This window comes from Lepidochelys olivacea, assembly GCF_965140295.1.
Source record: "Lepidochelys olivacea isolate rLepOli2 genome assembly, chromosome: 4".
NCBI lineage: Eukaryota > Metazoa > Chordata > Testudines > Cheloniidae > Lepidochelys > Lepidochelys olivacea.
The window spans coordinates 99,864,176-99,887,001 of NC_140414.1; the positions used below are offsets into that span (position 1 = coordinate 99,864,176).

At 39.3% G+C, this 22,826-nt stretch overlaps 1 protein-coding gene across 2 annotated transcripts in view; it reads left to right on the plus strand.

Annotated features, from left to right (window-relative positions):
* Positions 1-22,826, plus strand: part of LOC311520254 (gamma-aminobutyric acid receptor subunit alpha-2) — a 356,749-nt gene that overhangs the window by 24,401 nt on the left and 309,522 nt on the right. For both annotated transcript variants that reach the window (XM_084627589.1, XM_084627590.1), the window contains exons 7-8: positions 726-878; positions 9,259-9,518. In XM_084627589.1, the coding sequence (XP_084483715.1) occupies positions 726-878; positions 9,259-9,518 (413 nt within the window). The remainder of the gene's footprint in view (positions 1-725; positions 879-9,258; positions 9,519-22,826) is intronic.

Below are 22,826 nucleotides of genomic sequence, written 5' to 3' on the forward strand. Positions count from 1 at the left end.
ATAATGTCTTCTGCAGTTTCCACGGTATGCATCCGATGAAGTGAGCTGTAGCTCACGAAAGCTCATGCTCAAATAAATTGGTTAGTCTCTAAGGTGCCACAAGTACTCCTTTTCTTTTTGCGAATACAGACTAACATGGCTGTTACTCTGAAACCTGATACCAGTAAAGAATTTTAAAGGCATTATGTAAGTACGGAGTATTTATTTATTCAGTCACTGTTTAATTATGACAGCAGTACTAGAATGGGAACACCTTGCGAAACAATTACAAGTTTCCATATGAACTAATATGTTCCATAAGGCAGTACCTAGATATTATAGTATGGTGTCTATATACAGTGAAATGGATATTACAAATGCCACAGCTGGATAGATGGTAAATAGATGCCTTCTATGCCTTGAGAATGTTTTCTTCTTGAGATGCCAAAAGATCTCTTAAATAGCACTTAAACCATAAAAGGCAATCTAACATTACCTATTAATTTATAGTCTTTTATATTATGTTTCCAGAATGGCATTGTAAGGATGTATTACTTTCCATTTTGTTTGATATCACACTTCCTTTCCTTCTTGTTTCCTAAGCAACACATCTTCCCGTGCTTGTATTGCTAAGCTCTGAAGATAATATTTTCATATCTAATGCTGGTTGGCTGTCAGAAACATGGTTATTCTGCAAAATTGTATACGGAGTCAGAAGTATATTTGCCTTTCGCTTTATTTTATAGGTGAATATGTTGTTATGACAGTTTACTTCCACCTCAGAAGGAAAATGGGTTATTTTATGATTCAGACATATATCCCGTGCATTATGACCGTGATCCTCTCACAAGTGTCATTTTGGATAAATAAGGAATCTGTTCCAGCTAGAACCGTATTTGGTAATTATAATCTCTTCTTTCTTTTTTCCATTTAATTATGTTTCCTCCTCTAATAATTTTTACTAGAATAATCCTCATTAGCGGACAGAATATGCATACTTTCTCAAAACCAGTGCTGCTAACATGAGAAAATAAATTAAGTTCAAAGGCAGATGGGCCTTTGTTTACTATCTGCCTAATTATAAATATTAGGAATATGTAACTTGGCTCACTGGACTGTGGAGGGAAACTTGGAATATTTAACTTGGAGGGGAATGTGGTTGATTGTAGCAGGGTTAAATTTATTGGGACCCATCCCTTTGCCCATTGAAGCAAATGGGAAAACTCCCATATCCAAATCAGGCCCTCAGCCTGCAGAAGGGACAGTTTTACCCTCAGGTGTATGTTCATGGCTCTTCTTAGAGTAACTCCAACTAAAGTGTCATTGAACTAATTTTTTTGGAATTACGTATATGTGTGCACAGATCTCAGGCACAAGTCTCACTGACATCAGTGGGAGTTTTGTCCAAGTAAGGAGTTTAGGGTTAGGTCCTGTATTGCAGTGAAACTGTCTCTTTTTTCTCCTGCTGCCTCCATGAAAGTGAACCGAAAAAGCAATTAGGCAAACGATCAGAAAATATTAAAGTGACACTCATTAAAATACAATTTGAAAAGAGACGCTACAACGAACACTGAAAATGAACAAACAAATGTGTGGAAGACAAAATGTACAAAACCAAACTGGTTCCTAACAAAGGAATGGAAAAAACAAGCATAGTTAAAGCAATCTTGTAAAGTGACTCTATAATGTATTGTATTTTGAAGCGAGATTAATCAGCTGGAGAGCATTTAGCCAAAAGATGTATTATATATAGATTTAAAAGAATAAGAATACTTCTAAGTGACAGCTCAACCAACACACAAGCAAAGACTGGAAGACTGTCCAGCATCACAAAAAGATCTGGTTAATAGTCAGTAATGGAAAAAAAATAAATCTAATGAGAACCTTAACACCCCACTCAAGCATTACGTTAGAGGGGAAGGTATACAAGTGGTGAGTCAATTCCCATGTACATTGGCAGTAACATGCAAGGCAATGGGGATGTCCAGATGGAATAGTCTGGGGGCCTGGCTGGACATTGTTGGTGACATAGCATCCCCTCCCCCAGTACAGAAACCAGCAACTATGTTGTTTTGATAGAAGTGTCCCTTAGGTACTTATCTAGGGCAGATATGGTATTGTAAAGTGGTAGCCAAGTATGCTAATGCAAGATTTTTGTACCCATGTCAAAACGATCTTTTGCACAAGTGAAAAGGCCACAGAAATGTACCTAAGTTGTCAAGACAAGTCTGAAAGAAAAAATTGCCAGTAAAATGGGATTTTTCTTATTTTATAAGACAGAAACAAATCTTAGTCCTATAAAAGGTTTCTTTGACACGTTATTAAGGCTCATTACTTAAAGAATGTTGGCCTCATATTTTGTATTGATAAATGCATAGGTTATTTATTGACACAAGTTTTAAACATTCATTATAATAGAAACCAGGTATACTCTTGAACACCATGGTGCTAACAAAACACTAATAGCCAATGGACTCCCTCTCAGTGGTCGGTAATATGACATTATATATGTGTGTCTATCCTTTGTCAATATATTTGCCATATTCAACATATCTATCTAAGCCATCTGTAGTGTCAGACTCATCTGGATCCACACTGGCAACTTTGAACAGTCCTCACCACAAGGACACAAGTAAGCCTGTGTGCACTCCATGCTCTGTCTTGAGCAACTATACTTGAGCTTACACTTTTTGGTTTTTTACACCCCATATAATGAGTTCCAGGAGTGCTTTGGTGTCTGTGTCATTAGTGTTGGAGAAATGTGTCCACCCTTGTCATGTTGCTAGTCATTTCCAATTGGGGAAGGGATGTCAGGCTGAGCCTCCATGTCATGGTTTCAGATAAGGGTCTGGTAATTTGCATGCTTGGTATGTTGCAGAAGACTACTGTAAGTTAGAGGAGGGCCTTGTCCGGGCCTGATTGCAACAGAAAAGCTTATATCGTACACTATTTACATCCACTGAGTTAGCTGTTGGGTCATAGAGAAGGATTAGTAAAAGTTCTACTGATTTCAGTTGTGCAGGAAGTATATCCACTGTAGTGCCAAAATTAGCAAGGCCTCTAAATTTTTTTTTTTCTTTTCCTGACAAGCTTCCATGGTTTTAGTCTGCCAACTTCTGCCAGACTTCTGGTTGAATTACACTCAGTCAGCATATGTACTGCTGGCAACATTCTGCATAGTTGTTGGCCAAATTGAGCTGCTATCGTGTGGGTTGGTATAAACCTGGATTTATCTTTCATACCGGTATGAAACCGAAGGTCTTGAGCTGTTTGTTTATGAATAAAATGTACACGGAGAACTGCAACGTCAGTGTCTGGAGACCACACCACTACATAAGGGTATTCTTGTGAAACATGTGCAACATGATGTTGAGGCTGAGTATCTGCTTCTTCATACAATGAGAATAGATATTCTTGATCTACAGCTCCATCTGAAGTGACGATGCAAGCAATGAGGCCATCCTTGAATCTACCTGCAATAACCATTTTCTGAGCTGGGATGAGTAAAGTTTCTGCCATATCACACCATGAGTCTGACAAAAATATTACCATTTGTGCCTTATTCTTGGGATTTCCAGTGAATTTACTCCACTGCTGTAGGTTGGGTGTTTTGGAATCATGGATTTTGACTTCATTGCTTTGTGAAGATTGCTTTTGTGCACCCTTAAAAGCTTTACTTGAATCTTTGACGACATATCATCTTTTATCAACATATACTCTTTTGCAGCTTTCATAACTCTGTAGAGGCTGGTGTACTATTCTGAAGTTCAGTTCAGCAAGTTTTGCAAAGCTAGTTGCACCTCCTTGTGTGACCATTTGTGTAACAGCTATATTATCCAAGCTGTGGGCATGTTGGGTACATTGACTCTTTCTTTTCCTAATTCAGGCAATTGCTTATTCTTTGTGGTTTTTGTTCAGGGTACCATCAGAATGTGCTAGAGCATATGGAGCTGTGGTAAACGTGTGAAAACTTCCTTCAGATTAATCTCTCTTATTTGTTCAGCTACTACAGGATGGCTAACAACTCCCTGTCTGCAATCACTAACTTCAGATTTGATCTTTTTCTTAGTGATGCAAATGTCTTGATTGTTGAGTTTGTGCACTGATTCAAAGAATCCAGTGATATTTGAATTTAATCTATCTTCTACAAACTATTCCATTGCTTTGATTCCTGTATCATTCTCAGTAACAAGCTGGGTGGCAACCTCTGCGCAATGCAGTTGCAATGTTGGTGAGTCTATTAAGGCAGCATTCAAATCAAATAGTTTTGTCATGGAGTTGGTGATTGTGTGAACAACATTATCTACATCTCCTTCAACATGTTGCATGCCCTCCTCATGTTTTCCTTCTGAAACATCTGAGTCTGCCTTATCACACATTACTTTCATGGAAGTTGTGATCGCTGAGTGCTTATGAGTAGCGATGAACCATCTAGCCAAGGCTCCTGGTTTCAAAATAAACCCCCCTATACCCACTTTTACTTTACTCTCACAGTTTACTCTTTGTTCAAGTGCCATGTCTGTCCATACTTCGCTGAATTTATTGCTAGACTGAGCCACAGCATGATTTCCATGCACAGACTGCTCATGAACTTTGGGGCCATAATCTGGCAGAAACTTCATATCGCTGATGTTCTCAGATACCCAGAGGGCATAGTTGGTGTGGTCAAAGACAAAAAATAGTGGTAGCATCTCTACAACTGTCACAAGGTGCAAGTCCCAGTTGCTTTCATGTTCAGCTCTAATGAAACACGTTAAGATGTTAACCATTTTGATGTAATCGTCCCAGAATGCAAAGGTGGGGAAATTGATGTTCCAAAATTGCAGACTCTGTGCAATACATCCCGTGCATTCTTGAGGGCATGACTGAGCTGGGAAAGTGTTGCTGCCGTGCTTTGACATTCTTGGAGCTTGCTATCGCTCTAAGGTGCCACAAGTCCTCCTTTTCTTTTTGCAGATACAGACTAACACGGCTGCTACTCTGAAACCTGTCTACATCTCAGTCACTCTCATTGTCTTGTACCCACTTACAAAATGCTATCCACTGCAGTCTGGATAAAGCCTCCACTACAACGTTGTGGGCCCTCAATCCACGGTGGTATTATTTGCCTTTAAGTACGTTGATTGCTGTGTTGCTACCATACACCTGCGATTCTGTGAGGCTGTCTTCAAGGCCACTGTCTTCATACATCTTTCCAATTGCAGCAAGAAATGTCTCTGTGGAATCTACCCTTCTTAAGATTGTTTTCTGAAATTCCTTTGGGCGCCTCCACTGGCTTTCTCTTTGGCCTTACAATATATAGCCCCATCAAATATGGGGACACTGTAATCTTGTTCAAGAGTCCTGGACATCTTGCTGACATTCTTCATTACAGTGAAAACTGTACTCTGTTCAGTAGGTGGTGCTGGCAGCATTGGACAGTACCCAATAGATGTGATGGTTGGTGTGGCAGAAGAAATCATCACATTAAAAGCTGTCCATCCTGATATTTGCTGAGCATTCACCTTTTCAAATTTGCATCAGATAGTTTGGTTGGGCAGCATCTTAGAATTATCCATTGCAGATCAAAGTTGGTGGCTTGTTGGAAAGCCTCATTACCAGTATACCAGTTACTTTTTACTTTCCCCACAAGATTTGGTGTAGATCATTACCCATGAGGATTGCACTCCAGTATGTCTTGGAACATTGCAGGAGTTTCAAGTGATTGTCTTTGCGGTGCTGTTTTCTTTGTTTGAGCCTGAGCGGCTACTGTGCCAAAGCTGCCTTCCGGAATAGAGGGGGTCTGGTAGACTACCACATTGAGCTAAAATTAAAACACCCTTTGCCATGTTTATAGTTGTAAAACATGATGTTGAAATAAGCTAATTTTTTAAAGAAATTACATGGTGTAAGCAGATCATAAATTACGCATATAGACAAAACAACAAGCAGAACATATTTAAATAAAATTTACCATAATGAAATCAATATAGGATAAAATTAGTATGTAATTATACACATGTTAAGAGAGAGTCATTACTTTGACTGTTTCAAGAAATTTGTGAAGGAATTTTGACATGACTTAATAAAAATTGTCCATAATTCTCAGATTATAACTGCATAATACCACATCTTCCTTGCCCTAAAATCACACTTGAGGGTTAATCCCCGAATTAAAATGCATTAAACTCTTTGTGTGTGTGTGTGTGTGTGTGGTGGGGGGTTGCTCTGAATTTCAAATACAGGCAGCATTTTCCATGTGGGCCCCTAGACTAAAAATAATGTCATGAATCAGCAAGATAGCAGCTGCCATGACCATCTTAAACAAGATTTGGCTATTGAAAATCTACAACATAAAGACCAAACTATGAATCATCAACTGAAATATTATGATTTGAAAGCTAGAGATCCACCAGAGATACAGACAGATGTCCAAATGCTTCAGGAAAATACTAAGTATGAAACTGAATTAATTGTTAACAAATGCTGAGATTCCTCAGAGTTCTGCAACTCCTTATTTCCAAAGTAATCCAGAAAAGAAGATGAAAATATCTGGGACGTGTTAAGAATCTAGAACATCTGCCATGGCAGGCGTGCAATTGGGCAGCTGGAGGAATGTGTGACAGGGGTCAATTGAAAGAATCCCTCTGTCAACCATTATTTCGAGAGGGGAAAATGTGTAGACTTAACAACAGAGAGGACATGAAAAGAGCAGCCCAGGATAGGCAGGGATGGTGGAGCCTTGTCTCATTGATGATGTGGGAAGGATTTAGATTCACAATATTACAGTCGAAGGCCACATTTTATCACTTAAAATAAAGCAGCACCTATTTGGTTTAGCACAGCAGTGTAAACATTCTCTAAATATACACTCTCCATTTTAGCTGCAAATAAAGGAACAAATGATGGCAGCCAGTCCAAAAAGCGAACAGAATGTTAGGAACCATTTGGAAAGGCATAGGCAGAAAATATCATCATGCCACTATATAAATCCATGATATGCCCACACCTAGAATATTGCATGCAGTTCTGGTCGCTTCATCTCAAAAAAGGTATCTTAGAATTGGAACAAGTACGGAGAAAGACAACAAAATGATTAGGGGTGTGGAACAGCTTCCATAGGAGGAGAGATTAAAGAAGACTGGAACTGTTCATCTTAGAAAAGAGATGACTAAGGGAGGGGGATATGATAGAGGTGTATAAAAACATGAATGTTGTGGAGAAAGTTAATATGGAAGTGTTGTTTACCCCTATACATAACACAAGCACCAGAGGTCACCCACTGAAATGAATAGGCAGAGGTTTAAAACATAAGGAAGTACTTCTTACATGATGCACAGTGAATCTGTGGAACCTGTTGCCAGGGAATGTTTTGACAGGAAAAAGTATAACTGGGTTCAAAAAAATAATTAGATAATTGGCCTCAGTGAGTTCTGATCCTGCATTAATGCTAGTTAATATGGGAAGGCAAAGTTCAGTTTTTAGGGGCCAGTTCTATAGATCTATAGAGTTGAGTTCTGCAAGCCACAGAAACCCCTGGGAATTATGCTGCCTCGTACGGCTCACATCCTATCCTAGCCAAACCTATTGTAATGCTGATAAGTAACAGAAACATGCACAGTAGTAAGTCAGATTTGTGATTTATTGTATAAATTTGGTGCCAAAATCTTACAATAAACTATGTACAAAAGATCTGATTTTTACATATCAGGAATAGGATTCTATAGACTAGGTGGAGTTTTGGAGAGGTGCTGCTGGGTGGATACGGGAGATCAGTGTTCCTTAGGAAAGGGGGAGAAATAATCTGCATAGTTTTAGGGGTTTTATCTTTTTGCTTACTATGCTGATTCTTTTTTTAAAAAATGCTTATGTGCATCTGCTTGGAAATGCATAAGTGTGTTTAGGGCTCATGTCTATTAGCATTTTAATAGAACGTAATTTGCTACTCTGGAAAGTTAGCCTATGACACACACAAACATAAAGAGCAGTTAAGGGCTGGGATATTTTTGAAATATCTTAAAAGCTTATAAAATATAGAAAATTGCATCTGATACTTTGAAAACATTCTGGGGAAGAACTTCTGCCCCATCGACACCATTTTATTTTATTTATTTTATTATGTTTTTCCCTTCTCAACATTTCTAGGTTCTCCCAATTGTTGATTGGTTCAGAATTTACCCATAGTGCCACTGACGTCCACGGGTAATTTAATAGCTACTAGCTTCTCAATCTCTTTTCCCAAATAGGAGAGGTTTGATTCTGGGAAATAATTAACAAATCACTCCAGCATTAAGTGGTGCCTCCTTGAGGAGGACTCTGATCACTTCATGTTTAAGAAAGGTCAGGACCTTCCTCTGCTAACCAACACATTAATAATGTCATCAGTAAAGACATATCAGCTAAACTACTGAGTCTTGGAAAACAGAGTCATCTTCTTTAGAAACAACTATTTCAATAGGGATTTCTTTACTAGCTAAATTACTTTAATTAGCCTGAGAAAATCCCATCACCCACATCAGTATGTCCACCATCACCTTTTTGAGTAAGACTCCTGCAAGCTCACAATGAACTGTATTTACCTTGTTGGGTTTGACCTTTAGGTTTCACCTATTCTGCCCTCAATTTCCTCTTAGAAGTTCCATGTTGAGCAAAGTCATCAATGTAGATGATAAGAGTTGCACACAAATCAAGACGCCTCAGCCCATAAAGGATCTCATTCTGCAGTCCTTACTCAGGCAAGTCTCCCATTGGCTTCAACTGGAGTTTTGCCAGAATAAAAACTGGAAGATTAGGTCCAATCACTGTTCCCATTCGCCCACAGAGAGCAAGACATGGTGCTCTCTTTTCATGAGGGATTGAGAGATCTTGCTCTTCACATATTTTCCTAGCATGGGAGTATTAGTCTCAACTTGGGACCTGAATTGAGATCCTCTTATGGCATTAGAGTTACGTTATTCCTGAACTGCAAGGTCAAGCGCAGTATAAATTGTTTTCTCACAAATTATTGTTGCCTATTTTGCTTTAAAGCTATAAGGATCATTAGTGCTATTTTTAAAAAATTGAATATTGAGTTCCTTTCTCCTCATTATTCATTGGCAAGATGATTTAAGTGGCATGTTCAGTTAAATGAGGATTATCTTGAGATCTGCAATTTAATTGTATTTTTTGATGTTAGGTTTTGCAATTACAAATGGAAAACTACTAGATGGTTTTGATTTTTCTTTTTTTATTGCCATTCTGATCTGATAAAATAAAATATGGATAGAGCAATTAATTTTGCTTTGTTTCTTTGCTTTGAAGGAATAACGACAGTTTTGACAATGACAACGTTGAGCATCAGTGCAAGGCATTCGTTGCCAAAAGTATCCTATGCCACTGCCATGGACTGGTTCATAGCTGTCTGCTTTGCCTTTGTGTTCTCTGCTCTTATTGAATTTGCTGCTGTCAACTATTTTACTAATGTTCAACTGGAAAAGGCCAAAAGGAAGACAGTGAAATCACTCCTTGAATTTCCAATCTTGCCGGTGCAGCGAGAACAGTGCACAGAAGAGGCACTCATGGTATTTTATTTATCTGTTGTTTGTTATACTGTTTTCAGGACTATATACACTTGTTTGAGTCCAGTGCATGAAAAATATCTGACAATATATTTATAGGGTCCCGTAAGAGAACATTGTAAGGGATAAATCCTGGTCCTATTGAGGGCTTTTTTCCACTGTCATAAATGGGACCAGGACTTGGTTCTCTTAGGATCTTTCCATATTGTCCATTTTGATTAACGAGTTATACCTTCCAGATAGAGGGTCTAATCTTGATGAAATAGAGTGAAGATGAAAGTAGAATATTTAACAACACATGTAGCTTATATTTATCCATCTGAGAAGAGCGGGCCAGACTGCATTCTCCTCATGGGAGGGAGCTAAGCTAGAAGGTTCTCCTTGTGGGGTTTCCTCCCAAGTCATTCCATTGTGTTGTTTTCACTCCATCTCCCTGTTGCCTAGGCTGTGTGTCCAGTCCACAAAATATACAGATCCCAGGGCACCAGAGGAGACTGGGATCATCTACATGGAGGCTTGATGCCTTTCTATTGTTTCTGAGTGTTTTAACCTTCCCTTTACCCTCTTGTCTTCATTGGAGCCACATTATCTGGGCCGCCCCTGGCTGTGGTTGGCACCAGCACCCTGAGAGTCCGAGACTATTACTTTTCCATGGAAATCTCTGCAAGACTAATGGAGGTGACAATGTACCTGATCCTCAACCTAGATCCCAGCCTGCTCACTCCTTTCTACTGTCACCCCTGCACAGTGTCCCAAGCCATCAGGATGCCCTCTGAAGGCTCCCAGACAATAGGGGTAACCACAGAGGCAACTGTATCCATATCCGTATAAGAGGCAGGCAGGCCAGTCTCTGCATGGAGTTCTGGGATTCATACTTAGTTAAGATTTCAAAGAAGGAAAGAAAATGTGTATCATCCTCCAAGAGTCGGGATCCAATGTGGTGGTGGTGGTCTGGCTGCAAGCAGTAATTTTAAAATCAGTTAGACAGGTTAAAAAAAAATAGCATTCGGCAATAAGAAAGTTCCCCTCTACGCTAAACATGGAATTCAGCCAAATGTAAGTCTGCGGCTTTGCTGTCGCCATTTATAATTTTTTTTAATTCTTCCTTGCATTGCTGAGTGATTGGACGGTGTCCGGAAAAATCAGTTGGTTGTGTCCATCAATAATTATATCTTTCTTCTTGCAGACTGTTTTTTAATAGTCTTTTTTCCCGCCTCTCCTGAATTTATTAATGAAGCAGTTAACGTTTTGGTTTGAGCCTGTTGGGAAGGACTTCTCTGGGATTCTGTAACCCTTTTATATCTTCATTTATTTATTTTAATTTATCAAAGAAGCTAATGACATAGGGCCAGATTCTGATCCCCTTGCTCACGGTGAGTAATACATTTAAATCAGTGGAATAAGGTACTACTCAGAATAAGCAAGGGTGGCACAATCTATCCAACAATCAGTATTCCTTTATGTGCAGATCTCACAGCACTGAACCTTCATTTTCTATGAAATCAGTAAGTGTTCAAGACTCTTATCACGTGGGATTTGTCAGATCCAGCTATTTCAGTCATGGATTTGTTTTCAAGGAGCTGATTATAATGTCTTTTTGCACAGGCACCCCACCTACCTACTGTCAAGCCTTTTCCGTGGATTGCTTTTTAGCTATCGTAGTGTCCTAAATGAGATCTAGGTAGTTTAAGTGTGATTCCTTAGTACTTATCTTGATATCCAGGCCCGCTAATTAAAAGTCTGACCCCAACTCCCGTTGAAGTCGATGGAAGCTTGGGTTGTATCAGACCCTAAGAGTATGCCTGTACTGCAAAAACGCCAGTGGCAGCAAGTTTCAGAGCCCACATCAGTTTCAAAGCCTGAGCTGGAATGTCGAAGTGACTATTTCTAGCCTCATAATGTGAGCTGGAGGCAGCTGACCTGGGGTCTGAGACTTGCTGCAGCAGGTGGTTGTTTTTTTTTTGTTTGTTTTTTGGCCATGTAGATGTACCCTTTGGGTCCAGAGGCTAGATCTTCAGCTCCACTCAGCTTCAAGCCAACTTTGTGATGCCCCAGACCCTTGGGAAGTGGCAAGGAAGATTTAGATATTAGGAAAATCTTTCTAACAATAAGGATACTTAAATACTGGAATAGGCTTCCAAGGGAGGTTGTGGAATCCCTGTCATTGGAAGTTTTTAAGAACAGGTTAGACAAGACACCTGTCAGGAATCGTCTAGCTATACTTGGTCCTGCCTCTGTGTGGGTGGATGGACTAGATGACCTCTTGAGGACCCTACCTTCCCTACATTTCTATGATTCTAGGATTGACCTCTTCCCTCCACCTTCACTCTCTATTGCTTTCCTCCCCTGCTGTCCACCCACTTCCACTTTCCTTCCCACCTCTTTGCTCTCTCACTACCCTCCTTCATAGCTATTCCACAGTAGCATCCCCTGTGGATACTCTGAACATGGAATAAGCATGTCCACATGTAGAATTATTGCAGAGTACCTACTGAACTTTTAATTCATACCCTAACTTAGTTCACAATAACTCTTCTATGTAGGCAAGCCCTGAGTTTTGAGTTCAGAAGGATTGCCCAGTGTTTAGTATTAATATACCATAAAAATAACTTTTAAATGTAATTTGTCTTTTACTATTACTATTATTTTGTCTCATCCTAATTAGGTGTTTCATTTTGATTTCTTATGTCAATCCTGTTTGGTTTCTCCTATGTTGACATTTGTGTTAAAATAGTGGAATTAGCAATAAACTTGGGCAAAACTTGTGAAATTCATGAGACCTTTTTTTAAACTTGTCTTACACAACTTAGCCCTCCTGAAATTTAGATTGTTGGCAGAATTTCGACAGACTGGCCGTTGTCCACGGGAAAATGTGAACATTCAAAAAGACAGTTAGCCAAAACTTCGCACTTGTAAATTTTGAAAAAGCTGTCCAAAAATCTTAAAAGCCCTAAACCCTCTCCCTGGTGCACAGCCACAGTATCTATATTGTGTGATAGGAATCTCCTACTCCCCTTCCTGACTGAGACTGGACTGCCCCTGCTATCATCCACCTTGGGCGCTGTAGAGATGACTATGCTGGTTTTTCACCATTGAGATTCCCCAGACTTAGGGTAGCTTTAGATCCCCCTCAAAACAACAACAAAAAGACAGTAACTGATCTTATGAAAAAAAATGCTATATATGAAAAGTAGAACTAAGTTCTGCCCTTCTCTGGGCTGTTGTTCCTGAATGAGTATTCCTTATCTATATGAATGATCCCAATAATTGAAGTGGAGTATAAATATGGATTTGCAGCACTGGCCTCTGTATGAGGAAGGAGGGAATTGGACTATGAAGGTAGGTCCCTTGTGATGGAAGGGGATTGTACAGCCCAATAAACATAAGAATTAAGCAAATTAATAATAGGATTTGATAAAATAAAGATTTTATTATTAGAAATAGTTTTTCAAGTATGTATGTCATCCATTAGATCTGTTTCCATGAGACCAACAATAATTTTAAAATGTGATTTTCATGTAAAGTCAATGTATATATTACTCAGACCAATATACTGTGGTTTTTTTAAGAGAGATCTAGATTTTTAATCAAAAGCCCATTCTCCAAATGTCTGATAGGTTTTCTTTGGAAAGCTGTTTCATTGGAAAGAGATGCATTCTGGTCTATTTGGAGGTGTCCATTTACATTATGCATAACTCATGCAAATCTATATCAAAGGTAGCATAGCTTTGACTACAACATACTTTGACAAAGATATTGGCTGTATGATGGGACTAGTTGTTCTTTTGTATAATTACATTTACTTCACTACGTTTACATCATGGATGAGACTGACCTAATATATTTTAAATTAAATTACCTTTTGTCTAAAAAAACCAGTAAGCTTTTTCAGAGCATAGTTAGACAATCCGATGCATTTTAACTTAGACCAATATATTCCAATACTTTCATTACTCAACCAGTCTAACACACCTTTCTGACATCAATGGATTTATTACTGTACTTGGGCCTCAATTCTGCAATTGACTCTGCAGAGGTGGACCCCTGCTCTTGTGAAACAAGCTACAGGATTGGTATCTTGGGATCCGATTTTGATGTCTTTACATAGGAGGGAGGAATGAGGTTTACCTATCAGCCATGATCTCTCAGAGACTCTTGGAGATGTTCGATAGAACTCAGTGGGCTTTGGATCAGGCCCTTGAATCTCCGCTGTGATGTGCTGATGCTGCTGCAAGCATTCCACCACAACGTAAATTAAAGAGTTTAGTGGTACAGAGGATACATCACATGGGATGTTTGACTGAAAGGGAGTGTTCTTGCATTATTCATACTGAGGTGCAAATATTTATTCTCTTTTTGCTGTTTATTCTTCCTGAGATTGGTTTTAATTCTGCTATTTGGCTGTACTATAAATATCCAAGTATTTATTTCACTAAGACACAAGCAATTTCTGTTTCCCATTATCAGACAAGGTTATAATAATAACTTTTCTTATCAGGCCTCTGAAGACTCTTATTTTCCTGATACCTCTGTAGGATAATTTAAATTTGATAACTTTGTTGTATTACATTTTCCAAGGCTATATCTGCTCCTGTAAGAAATGTAATTTGTGTGTCACAAACAAAAACTGCCTTGGTTCGTGATTTTTTTTTTATTTGTCTCCAGTTTGTTCCCCTAAAACAGTCAATATTTTGTTAGTGTTATAGAAGTCAGTTTTGCCTAGTATTGTTCTCTAGCTGGTAGAAAGTGCTGGTAACATAGCAAAAGAGTAATCAGTTCACATGAGCAGGAAAATCATGTCATATTAGTAGGTCAGAGTCTATTCTCTGATGTGCAACTCATGTTGAAATCAATGAGGGTTGTATGGATAATCTGGAAGGGCAGAATTTGGCCTGTGACAATTATTATATTAGAAATTGCTTTGTTACTACAATGATTTAACATACAGTAACAGGTCAACATGAAGTCAGTATTTATTCAGAAACATGGTGACTGGGCCTTTTGAGGAAAAATTATTTTTCTTTCCCCTCTTATGATCTCCATCTCAGGGGGAAGCAATTGTCCCTGAAGGTCAAGGATGGGAAATAAGGGCATTGCCTTATTGCTTTTAAGGGCTTTGTTCAAAGTGTATACTGAGTTATGTGTTGCTTACCTTCTTTCATATGTAATTTCTGAACAAAGAGACATGCCTTGCCTACACAGCGTTCTACTCCAAGTTCAGCTCCTTTCTGTTGTTCTTGTCAGTCCCTTCTCCTCTCCCAGGCCTTTTGTTCGCTCAGTTCACTATCTCCATGCCCACTCAGCCCCTCTGGCTACCCTGCACTTAGTGCTGCTGTTGTTACCTTAATGTTACCTCCTCCCCACCATGTCAGCTTCCTTTACTGTTGTTGTCCAGCAAACAGGAAATCGGGCACCTATATCTGCCCAGATAACACTCCTCTGCCCTGGGCTTATGGGTAATGGCATTTTTTTTTGTTCAGTCTGTATGGAGATAGGGTATGGCAACCCAGGATGCAAGGAATATGCACTTCTCCTAGGCAGCTTCTGCCTGCATTATTCCTGAGAAAAGTGCAGCAGAGCTTAAAGCTACCCTCCTCTGACCCAAACCAATAGGTGAGGACAGGTAGCACCTATCCGAGCCTGCCCTCCCTCAAGTGTAACCCTGGGGTGATGGGGCAGGCAGCAGGTTAGCACCTTTTTGCATCAGCAAGACTGAATCTGGCCCTGTATATTTTGATCTTTGTTTAGGAAAAGCAGAAATATTGTTGTATGTGATTAGGGTTGCCAACTGTGGTTGGCCGTATTCCTGGAGGTTTCGTCACATGACATAATCTTTAATTAAGATTAATCTTTAATCCCTAGAGAGTACAGGACAAGCCTGGAGGGTTGGCAACCCTAGTGCTGGAGGAAGCGGAATGATTTATGGTTTCTCAGAATCATGATTCTATTTTTATGTTTCTGTGCTAGTTTCACTTCCATTTAAAGACATACTGACTTTTTGTGTTAAAGAAGAATTTCATCACATTTTGGATCATTTCAAAAAGTTCCATTTTAAAAAAACAAACCTCTTCAGCACTATTAGTAAGACCTTTATCCTTCTCAGTGTATCTCTGGGATGTGCGGTCCGAAAAGTAGGTCAGTTTAAACAAACCCTTTTCTACAATTCTGAGCACTTAAAATTAAATCAAATATTTTTAAAGCTTAAAGTTACAAATAGATGTAATCCATACTGACTCAGATCCCTTTTTTTTATCCTAACCCAGCTAAAGTATTGTTGTCTTATTGGGTGTCTTTTTAAAAATCTTATTTTTTTTGGTCATTTATTATCCAAACCTAGCACATGCCAGATATTATCTCATCGTTGTTGTTTGACCACACTGAGCCAATAGGAGTTTTGCCATGGGCTGTACTGGGGTAGGATTTCACCCTGTGACTTCAGGCACAGTGCTGAGCAAGGAGAGATGCATACGGTGCGCCCCACAATTCCTCCCCCTGCTTCCTCTGCGCTCTAACAGCGGCAGTACATTATTAGCTCCCCCTTTAGCTATTCTAGGCAGGGAGTAGAGGGGTGGAGCCTGCTCTGAAGAGGGAGTAAAGCGGCAAGTGGCTTTGCTTGCTCCAACCTGACCAGATCTAATGTTCATATTGCCCATGTCTGGGTATATGCTCGCTTACTCCCTTGCACGGACGTGCAGTCACTCCCATTCTGGCCCTAGCTGTTTAGTTACACAAGTGTTCAGTTTAATCGTTATTAAATTCTAAGACTTAAATAACACTAGAAAATGGAATAATGATTCAGTTTTAAAATGTAATAGTAGGGTTTCACTTCTATTTCCATAGCCTTAGGTAATTAAAAAAAAAAAGTCATGGTGTTTAGCAGTTAAATCCAGCCAGGAACCAAATGAGAGATACTGGCCTTAAAAAATGTCAGGTGGTCATGCAAATGGATGGGAATGACGATGATCAGATAAAGGAGGGAGCTTTCAGTGCTCTCTGAATAATGTATTTGACATGTCAACAATTTTCTATCGCTTTAGTTTCGTTAGCATCTCTGCTATCAGTAATTTAGAGTAATAATGAGAGAGCAGTTCTGTGTGGGATGAAAGTAGATGTGGGTCTAGTGTGAGTGGCATATCTCATATTAAACCTTATTTGAAAGGTATGGTAGTGATGACTAGCTGCCTAACTCTGTGGTGATTCAATGTGCATGCTGAGCATTTGGATACTTGAGGATAAAGTCCAGCTTCTATTTGAATATCACTGTTAGCCTGCTGAAGCCCTATGCGTGCCTTTAACTTTACATACTATGAGTAGACCCATTGACTTCAGCAGAGTTAAGCATATGTATAAATCTTTACGGGATCGAACCTAACTGCCAACATTGCAAGTAGTTTAAATGGGCTTCTTAGTATTTCACATTAGCAATATCATTCTGAATGGTATAAATCATAGCGTTCTATTAACTGGATGGTCCCTATCCAGAAACCTTGGATTGACGATACCTTTGATATGGTTAGGGTGTGCAACATAGCGGGGGAGGGAAGCTCAGTGGTTTGAGCATTGGCCTGCTAAACACAGGGTTGTGAGTTCAATCCTTGAGGGGGTCATTTAGGGATCTGGGGCAACTATGGGGGACTGGTCCTGCTTTGAGCAGGGGGTTGGACTAGATGACCTCCTGAGGTCCCTTCCAACCCTGATATTCTATGATTCATAGGCAGCTGTGGAAAAGTGAAAACTTTCTTCTTTTGGAAGGTGAGAAATTCTTGGGAGATGGAAATCAAGGTATTTGATTTAGGTCAGATTCTGATCCAACCACTGTAAATCCAGAAGAAAAATCCATTGAGTTACAGATCTGGGTTTGGCCATGGATAATCAGGTTGTAATGACGGTAATGTGACCAAAATTGTTTGACTTTAAAGTTGTTACCACAGGAGTTCTGTCACAGCAGATTTCTTGTAAATAAACAGGATGTCCTTCTGGAGTCCTTCCCACCTGCAAAGCCTGCTAGAAAGTGTAGCAGTTTGCTAATTCTTGTAACTCTAATACTATAAAGAACTGCCAGAAATGCAAGCTAGGCACTGTGAGGCTCTTCTCTGTTATTAGTCATTTTAAGCTCCAAAGGCCGGAGTCAAATTCCATTGAGTTAATTGGGTTTTAGATCAGGCACTTACTTTGGAAATTAAAGCATAAATAGATAATGTTGTTTTTGTAGGCCTCTGTTCAGGAAAGCACTTAAGTACATGCTTAATAAATGAAAGCACATGCTTAAGTGGATTACTAACTAGGGATGGATTTAAGCATGTGCTTAAGTGCATTCCTCAGTCAGGGAGAATTGAACAGATCCACTGAAAAGTAAATACTCTTCAGGTTCACCACTGAAATAAATAATGGTTGTTGTTTTAATATTGGCTTCAAGAACCCAGTTGGGATTTGGATGAAACCAGTTTATCAGATCTTTTTGTCTTCTAGTTTTTAATGAAAGTAAATATTGAAAATAGCCAAGTATTGTAATATCTTAGAACATTTTAAAAACACAAAAGGAGACTAAGCCCCTGGCTGGAAGGAGTAGGATTTTCAGGTAGTTCTGAATAAATACTATGCTTTCTAAAGAACAAATGAGGAAAAGACTAAAAAAAAATTTAAAGTTGTCATTTCAATAGTCCTCATTTATATGGATGTGTATTTATCCACAAAGAGGATCAATTTTCCTGTTTCCTGTAAAGATTTTTATGATAAGCCTGTGAGTTAAATTTGAATTGTTGTTTGTACTGTGGCTTCAATATTTTTTTATTGGTTTGAAAATTGTTATGGGAAAAACTGAGTAGTGAGGTTTGTGGTACAGGTGAGCCCAAGCACCACCAAACTTTAGGGTGAGTTTTCTATGCTAATGGTGACATTTTAGCTAATTTCATTTATACTCTGAGGGGATGAGGGTGGGGGGAAATAAATCTGTTAGAAGCTTGGAAAAATCCCTCAGGCAGATTAGTATGTTTTCAAAGACATTTTCACCAAGCCACTGTAACAAATTTAAGGAGAATTTAAGGTCACTGGAGAATTGAAAAGTGGAGAAAACACTTTTTAAAAGTCCTTCTCGTTTCTAATCAACTCTTTCCTCTCTTCCTTTGAATACACTATATGGAACAATCCTGCAATGGGGGATAAACAAATAAACCTAATGGATCTTTGCTATATTCAGTTTTGTTTCCTGATTCTCATACTCTGGCCTTATCTAAATTGCATGATTGTTTTGCATTTTTATTTTAAATCTTGAGCCTAAATATTGCACAGCTGGAGGGGGTGATATGACATAGTTAAATATCCGGCATTACAGATAGGATTATAAAGAGTAGCTTTCAATAACTATTATTTCTGTTCACATAATTCTAAATTCTATTGATTTCCAAATTATGAAATAGTTTTTGTGCACTATGGTATTCTTCTCTCTTTGTAATGGAATTCATTGTCCTTTGTGCAGGTGTAGATTTTACTAGGACTAGGCAAAGTAAAATCTATAATGCATTTTTCAGTAAATATTGATCCCCCTGGCTCTGGAACGTCAACCTAAGAGATACTTCTGTTCCAAGTTTATATGTTTTGCTGTGACATGGCAAGATGGCGAATCGGGGCCTGAAAGGATTTTTGATTTTCTTATAGTACATAATCAGCGATAAATATCTGGGAGAGGGGCAGAAGTGAACAATGCATACCAAAGAGAGGAAGACAACTGTAGTTTACACTGATGAGAACATGTTTCAGAGTAACAGCCGTGTTAGTCTGTATTCACAAAAAGAAAAGGAGTACTTGTGGCACCTTAGAGACTAACCAATTTATTTGAGCATAAGCTTTCGTGAGCTACAGCTCACTTTATCAGATGCATACCGTGGAAAGTGTAGAAGATCTTATTATATACACACAAAGCGTGAAAAAATACCTCCTCCCACCCAACTCTCCTGCTGGTAATAGCTTATCCAAAGTGACCACTCTCCTTACATTGTGTATGATAATCAAGGTGGGCCATTTCCAGCACAAATCCAGGGTTTAACAAGAACGTATGGGGGGTGGGGGAGATGTAGGTAGGAATAGTGGTCAGTAGACCTACATGCCTCCAGCTTTCACCCTGACCACACCACACGATCCATCGTATACAGCCAAGCTCTGCAATACAACCGCATTTGCTCCAACCCCTCAGACAGAGACAGACACCTACAAGATCTCTATCAAGCATTCTTACAACTAAAATACCCACCTGCGGAAGTGAAGAAACAGATTGATAGAGCCAGAAGAGTTCCCAGAAGTCACCTACTACAGGACAGGCCTAACAAAGAAAATAACAGAACGCCACTAGCCGTCACCTTCAGCCCCCAACTAAAACCCCTTCAACGCATTATTAAGGATCTACAACCTATCCTGAAGGATGACCCAACACTCTCACAAATCTTGGGAGACGGGACAGTCCTTGCCTACAGACAGCCCCCCAACCTGAAGCAAATACTCACCAGCAACCACATACCACACAGCAGGAACCTATCCTTGCAACAAAGCCCGTTGCCAACTGTGCCCACATATCTATTCAGGGGACACAATCACAGGGCCTAATAACATCAGGCACACTATCAGAGGCTCGTTCACCTGCACATCCACCAATGTGATATATGCCATCATGTGCCAGCAATGCCCCTCTGCCATGTACATTGGTCAAACTGGACAGTCTCTACGTAAAAGAATAAATGGACACAAATCAGATGTCAAGAATTCTAACATTCATAAACCAGTCGGAGAACACTTCAATCTCTCTGGTCACGCAATTACAGACATGAAAGTCGCTATTTTACAACAGAATAACTTCAAATCCAGACTCCAGCGAGAAACTACTGAATTGGAATTCATTTGCAAATTGGGTACAATTAACTTAGGCTTGAATAGAGACTGGGAGTGGCTTAGTCATTATGCAAGGTAGCCTATTTCCCCTTGGTTTTTCCTACCCCCCCCCCCGACGTTCTTGTTAAACCCTGGATTTGTGCTGGAAATGGCCCACCTTGATTATCATACACATTGTAAGGAGAGTGATCACTTTAGATAAGCTATTACCAGCAGGAGAGTGGGGTGGGAGGATGTATTTTTTCATGCTTTGTGTGTATATAATAAGATCTTCTACACTTTCACGGTATGCATCCGATGAAGTGAACTGTAGCTCACGAAAGCTTATGCTCAAATAAATTGGTTAGTCTCTAAGGTGCCACAAGTACTCCTTTTCTTGATGAGAACATGTTATCTCCGTGGCAAACCTCAAATCTCATGCAATTTGGCAAGCTGTCATTCCTCCTGAAGTAACTGGAAACCGGCGCTTCTCTAGGAAACAGCAGACAGGATAAGAAAAGGGCTCTTGGATTAGAGTGCAATGGAAAAGTGTTTCTAAACTGGGATAAAGGCAGGTTTTCATGGCGTGGCTAAACAGTACTGCACTTATTGACAGAATCTGTGCCTAAATCTCCCAAATTTATATTGAAATCCAGACAGGTGACCACCCTCACCTTCACAATTTCCTCTTAGATAGGATTTTGAAAATTAGCCATATTTGCACTTTATTTACATGTGTTTTGCAGTGGTTGCATATGTAAATTAAGGAATTGTGGCACTAGTGGCTAAGAAGCACCATCTGAAAACAAAATTACTCAATTTGTTCATGGAAGCACCATTATTATGCGGACAAAAGTTGCATGTATTTGAAGTCCCATAAAATGTGTGCCTTTTGGTGTGAGTAAAGGAGTTCTAATTTTGAAAAATACATACTTTGACTGTGTGACATCAAATGACTCCCTGTTCTTCCTGTACATTAAGTTAACCTGCATGTGGATTGTAAATTACTGAAATCTTAGTGATACTGCCATGGACGAAGACCGACTCTAACCCCGGGCCTGCTAAATTATGGGGGGAGGGCACATACACATGAATTTAACATTTGCTTTTCTCCACATAACCATAAAACCGTCTTTAGTCTATATTATGGCTATATCCTTCCCCTTTAAAACAGCAACACAACAAGCCTATTATTCCGAATTGATGGTACAGTATCTCTGACCTAAATGGAGACCCTACTGGTGTAGAATCTAGTGACATAAAGGGATTGTTAAAGCTCTGAAAAAACATGCCTCCATAGCAATGAGAGCTTCCTTGTAGTGCACAGTTGCTGCAAAAGCGGTCCTGGGACGTTCCACGAGGCTGCTCTGAATATGTCTGGAGTAGGACAAGACAGACATAGCACTGCTAAAGTGTTGTCTCACCCAGCTCCAGGATTGCTGAAGTGCTGCTGTGGCTTACTCTGTTCAAAATAGTGCTGAAGCTGATCTGCAAATAAGTGACCCTAAATGTATCACATTCCTGCTTATCAGCAGTTGGTGATAGTCTTGTCCGGAATGGCTAGAGACCTACAAAGCGGATTTATGCACTACTACGACTGATAGTTCTTTAGCTGAACTAATAGGAGATTTACTCTTTCTTTTAATTCAGATCCCAATAGGGCATGTGCCTCATACAAACTGTGAAAGCAATTTTAAATGAAACAGAATGATTTAAAACTGCTATGTAGAACACTAGTGTGCTGCAAGAGGATTCTCAAAACACTTTGTTGAGAGCTAGAAAGGGGCTCGGCAAGGAACTGCATAATGCTGCACTAGCATATGACTTTCTTACAGCTTGCACAATTCTCAGTATTTTGCATCATAGACCTATTCAGTGGGGTTTGCATAATTTGATGCACTGTAAATACTTTTATCGTTGCTTCAGCCTTTCCATACAAATGCTGCATTTCCTGAGGCTTGTATAAGGCATCTATCCTGCAATATTTTAAAAGTACGTACTTGCTTGTTTTACAGATGACTTGATCGGGTCTCATCACGGAGGTTGTGAAATGGATGTGTTGATTCGTTTTATTTGTTTTAAAACAACATGACTAAGTTTGTCATTTCAGTGTGTATATTAATATGTTGTTGATCCAGTTGCTGTAAATCTCAGCTCAGCTGCTCTGCACTGTTTCAGTTCATGCTAAATTGGCAATCTGACTTCACTGAAGTGCAAAATTGGCTTGCTTGTCATAAACTGGTAAAACGTGGGGGGGAAAAAAACAATCTACTACCTGATTTTGTTTGGCTCAAGTCAAGGATTATGTAGGCTCAGAGGAAGTTTCAAAATTTGTATTTAGATGAACAGCTTTTATAGTGTGCAAACCTTGTTAAATATTGAAGAGTTTTTTGATTGACTCCTATTTGAACTTCATTTTAGTGTGATAGCAAACAGTAACCAGCGGTTTGAGTC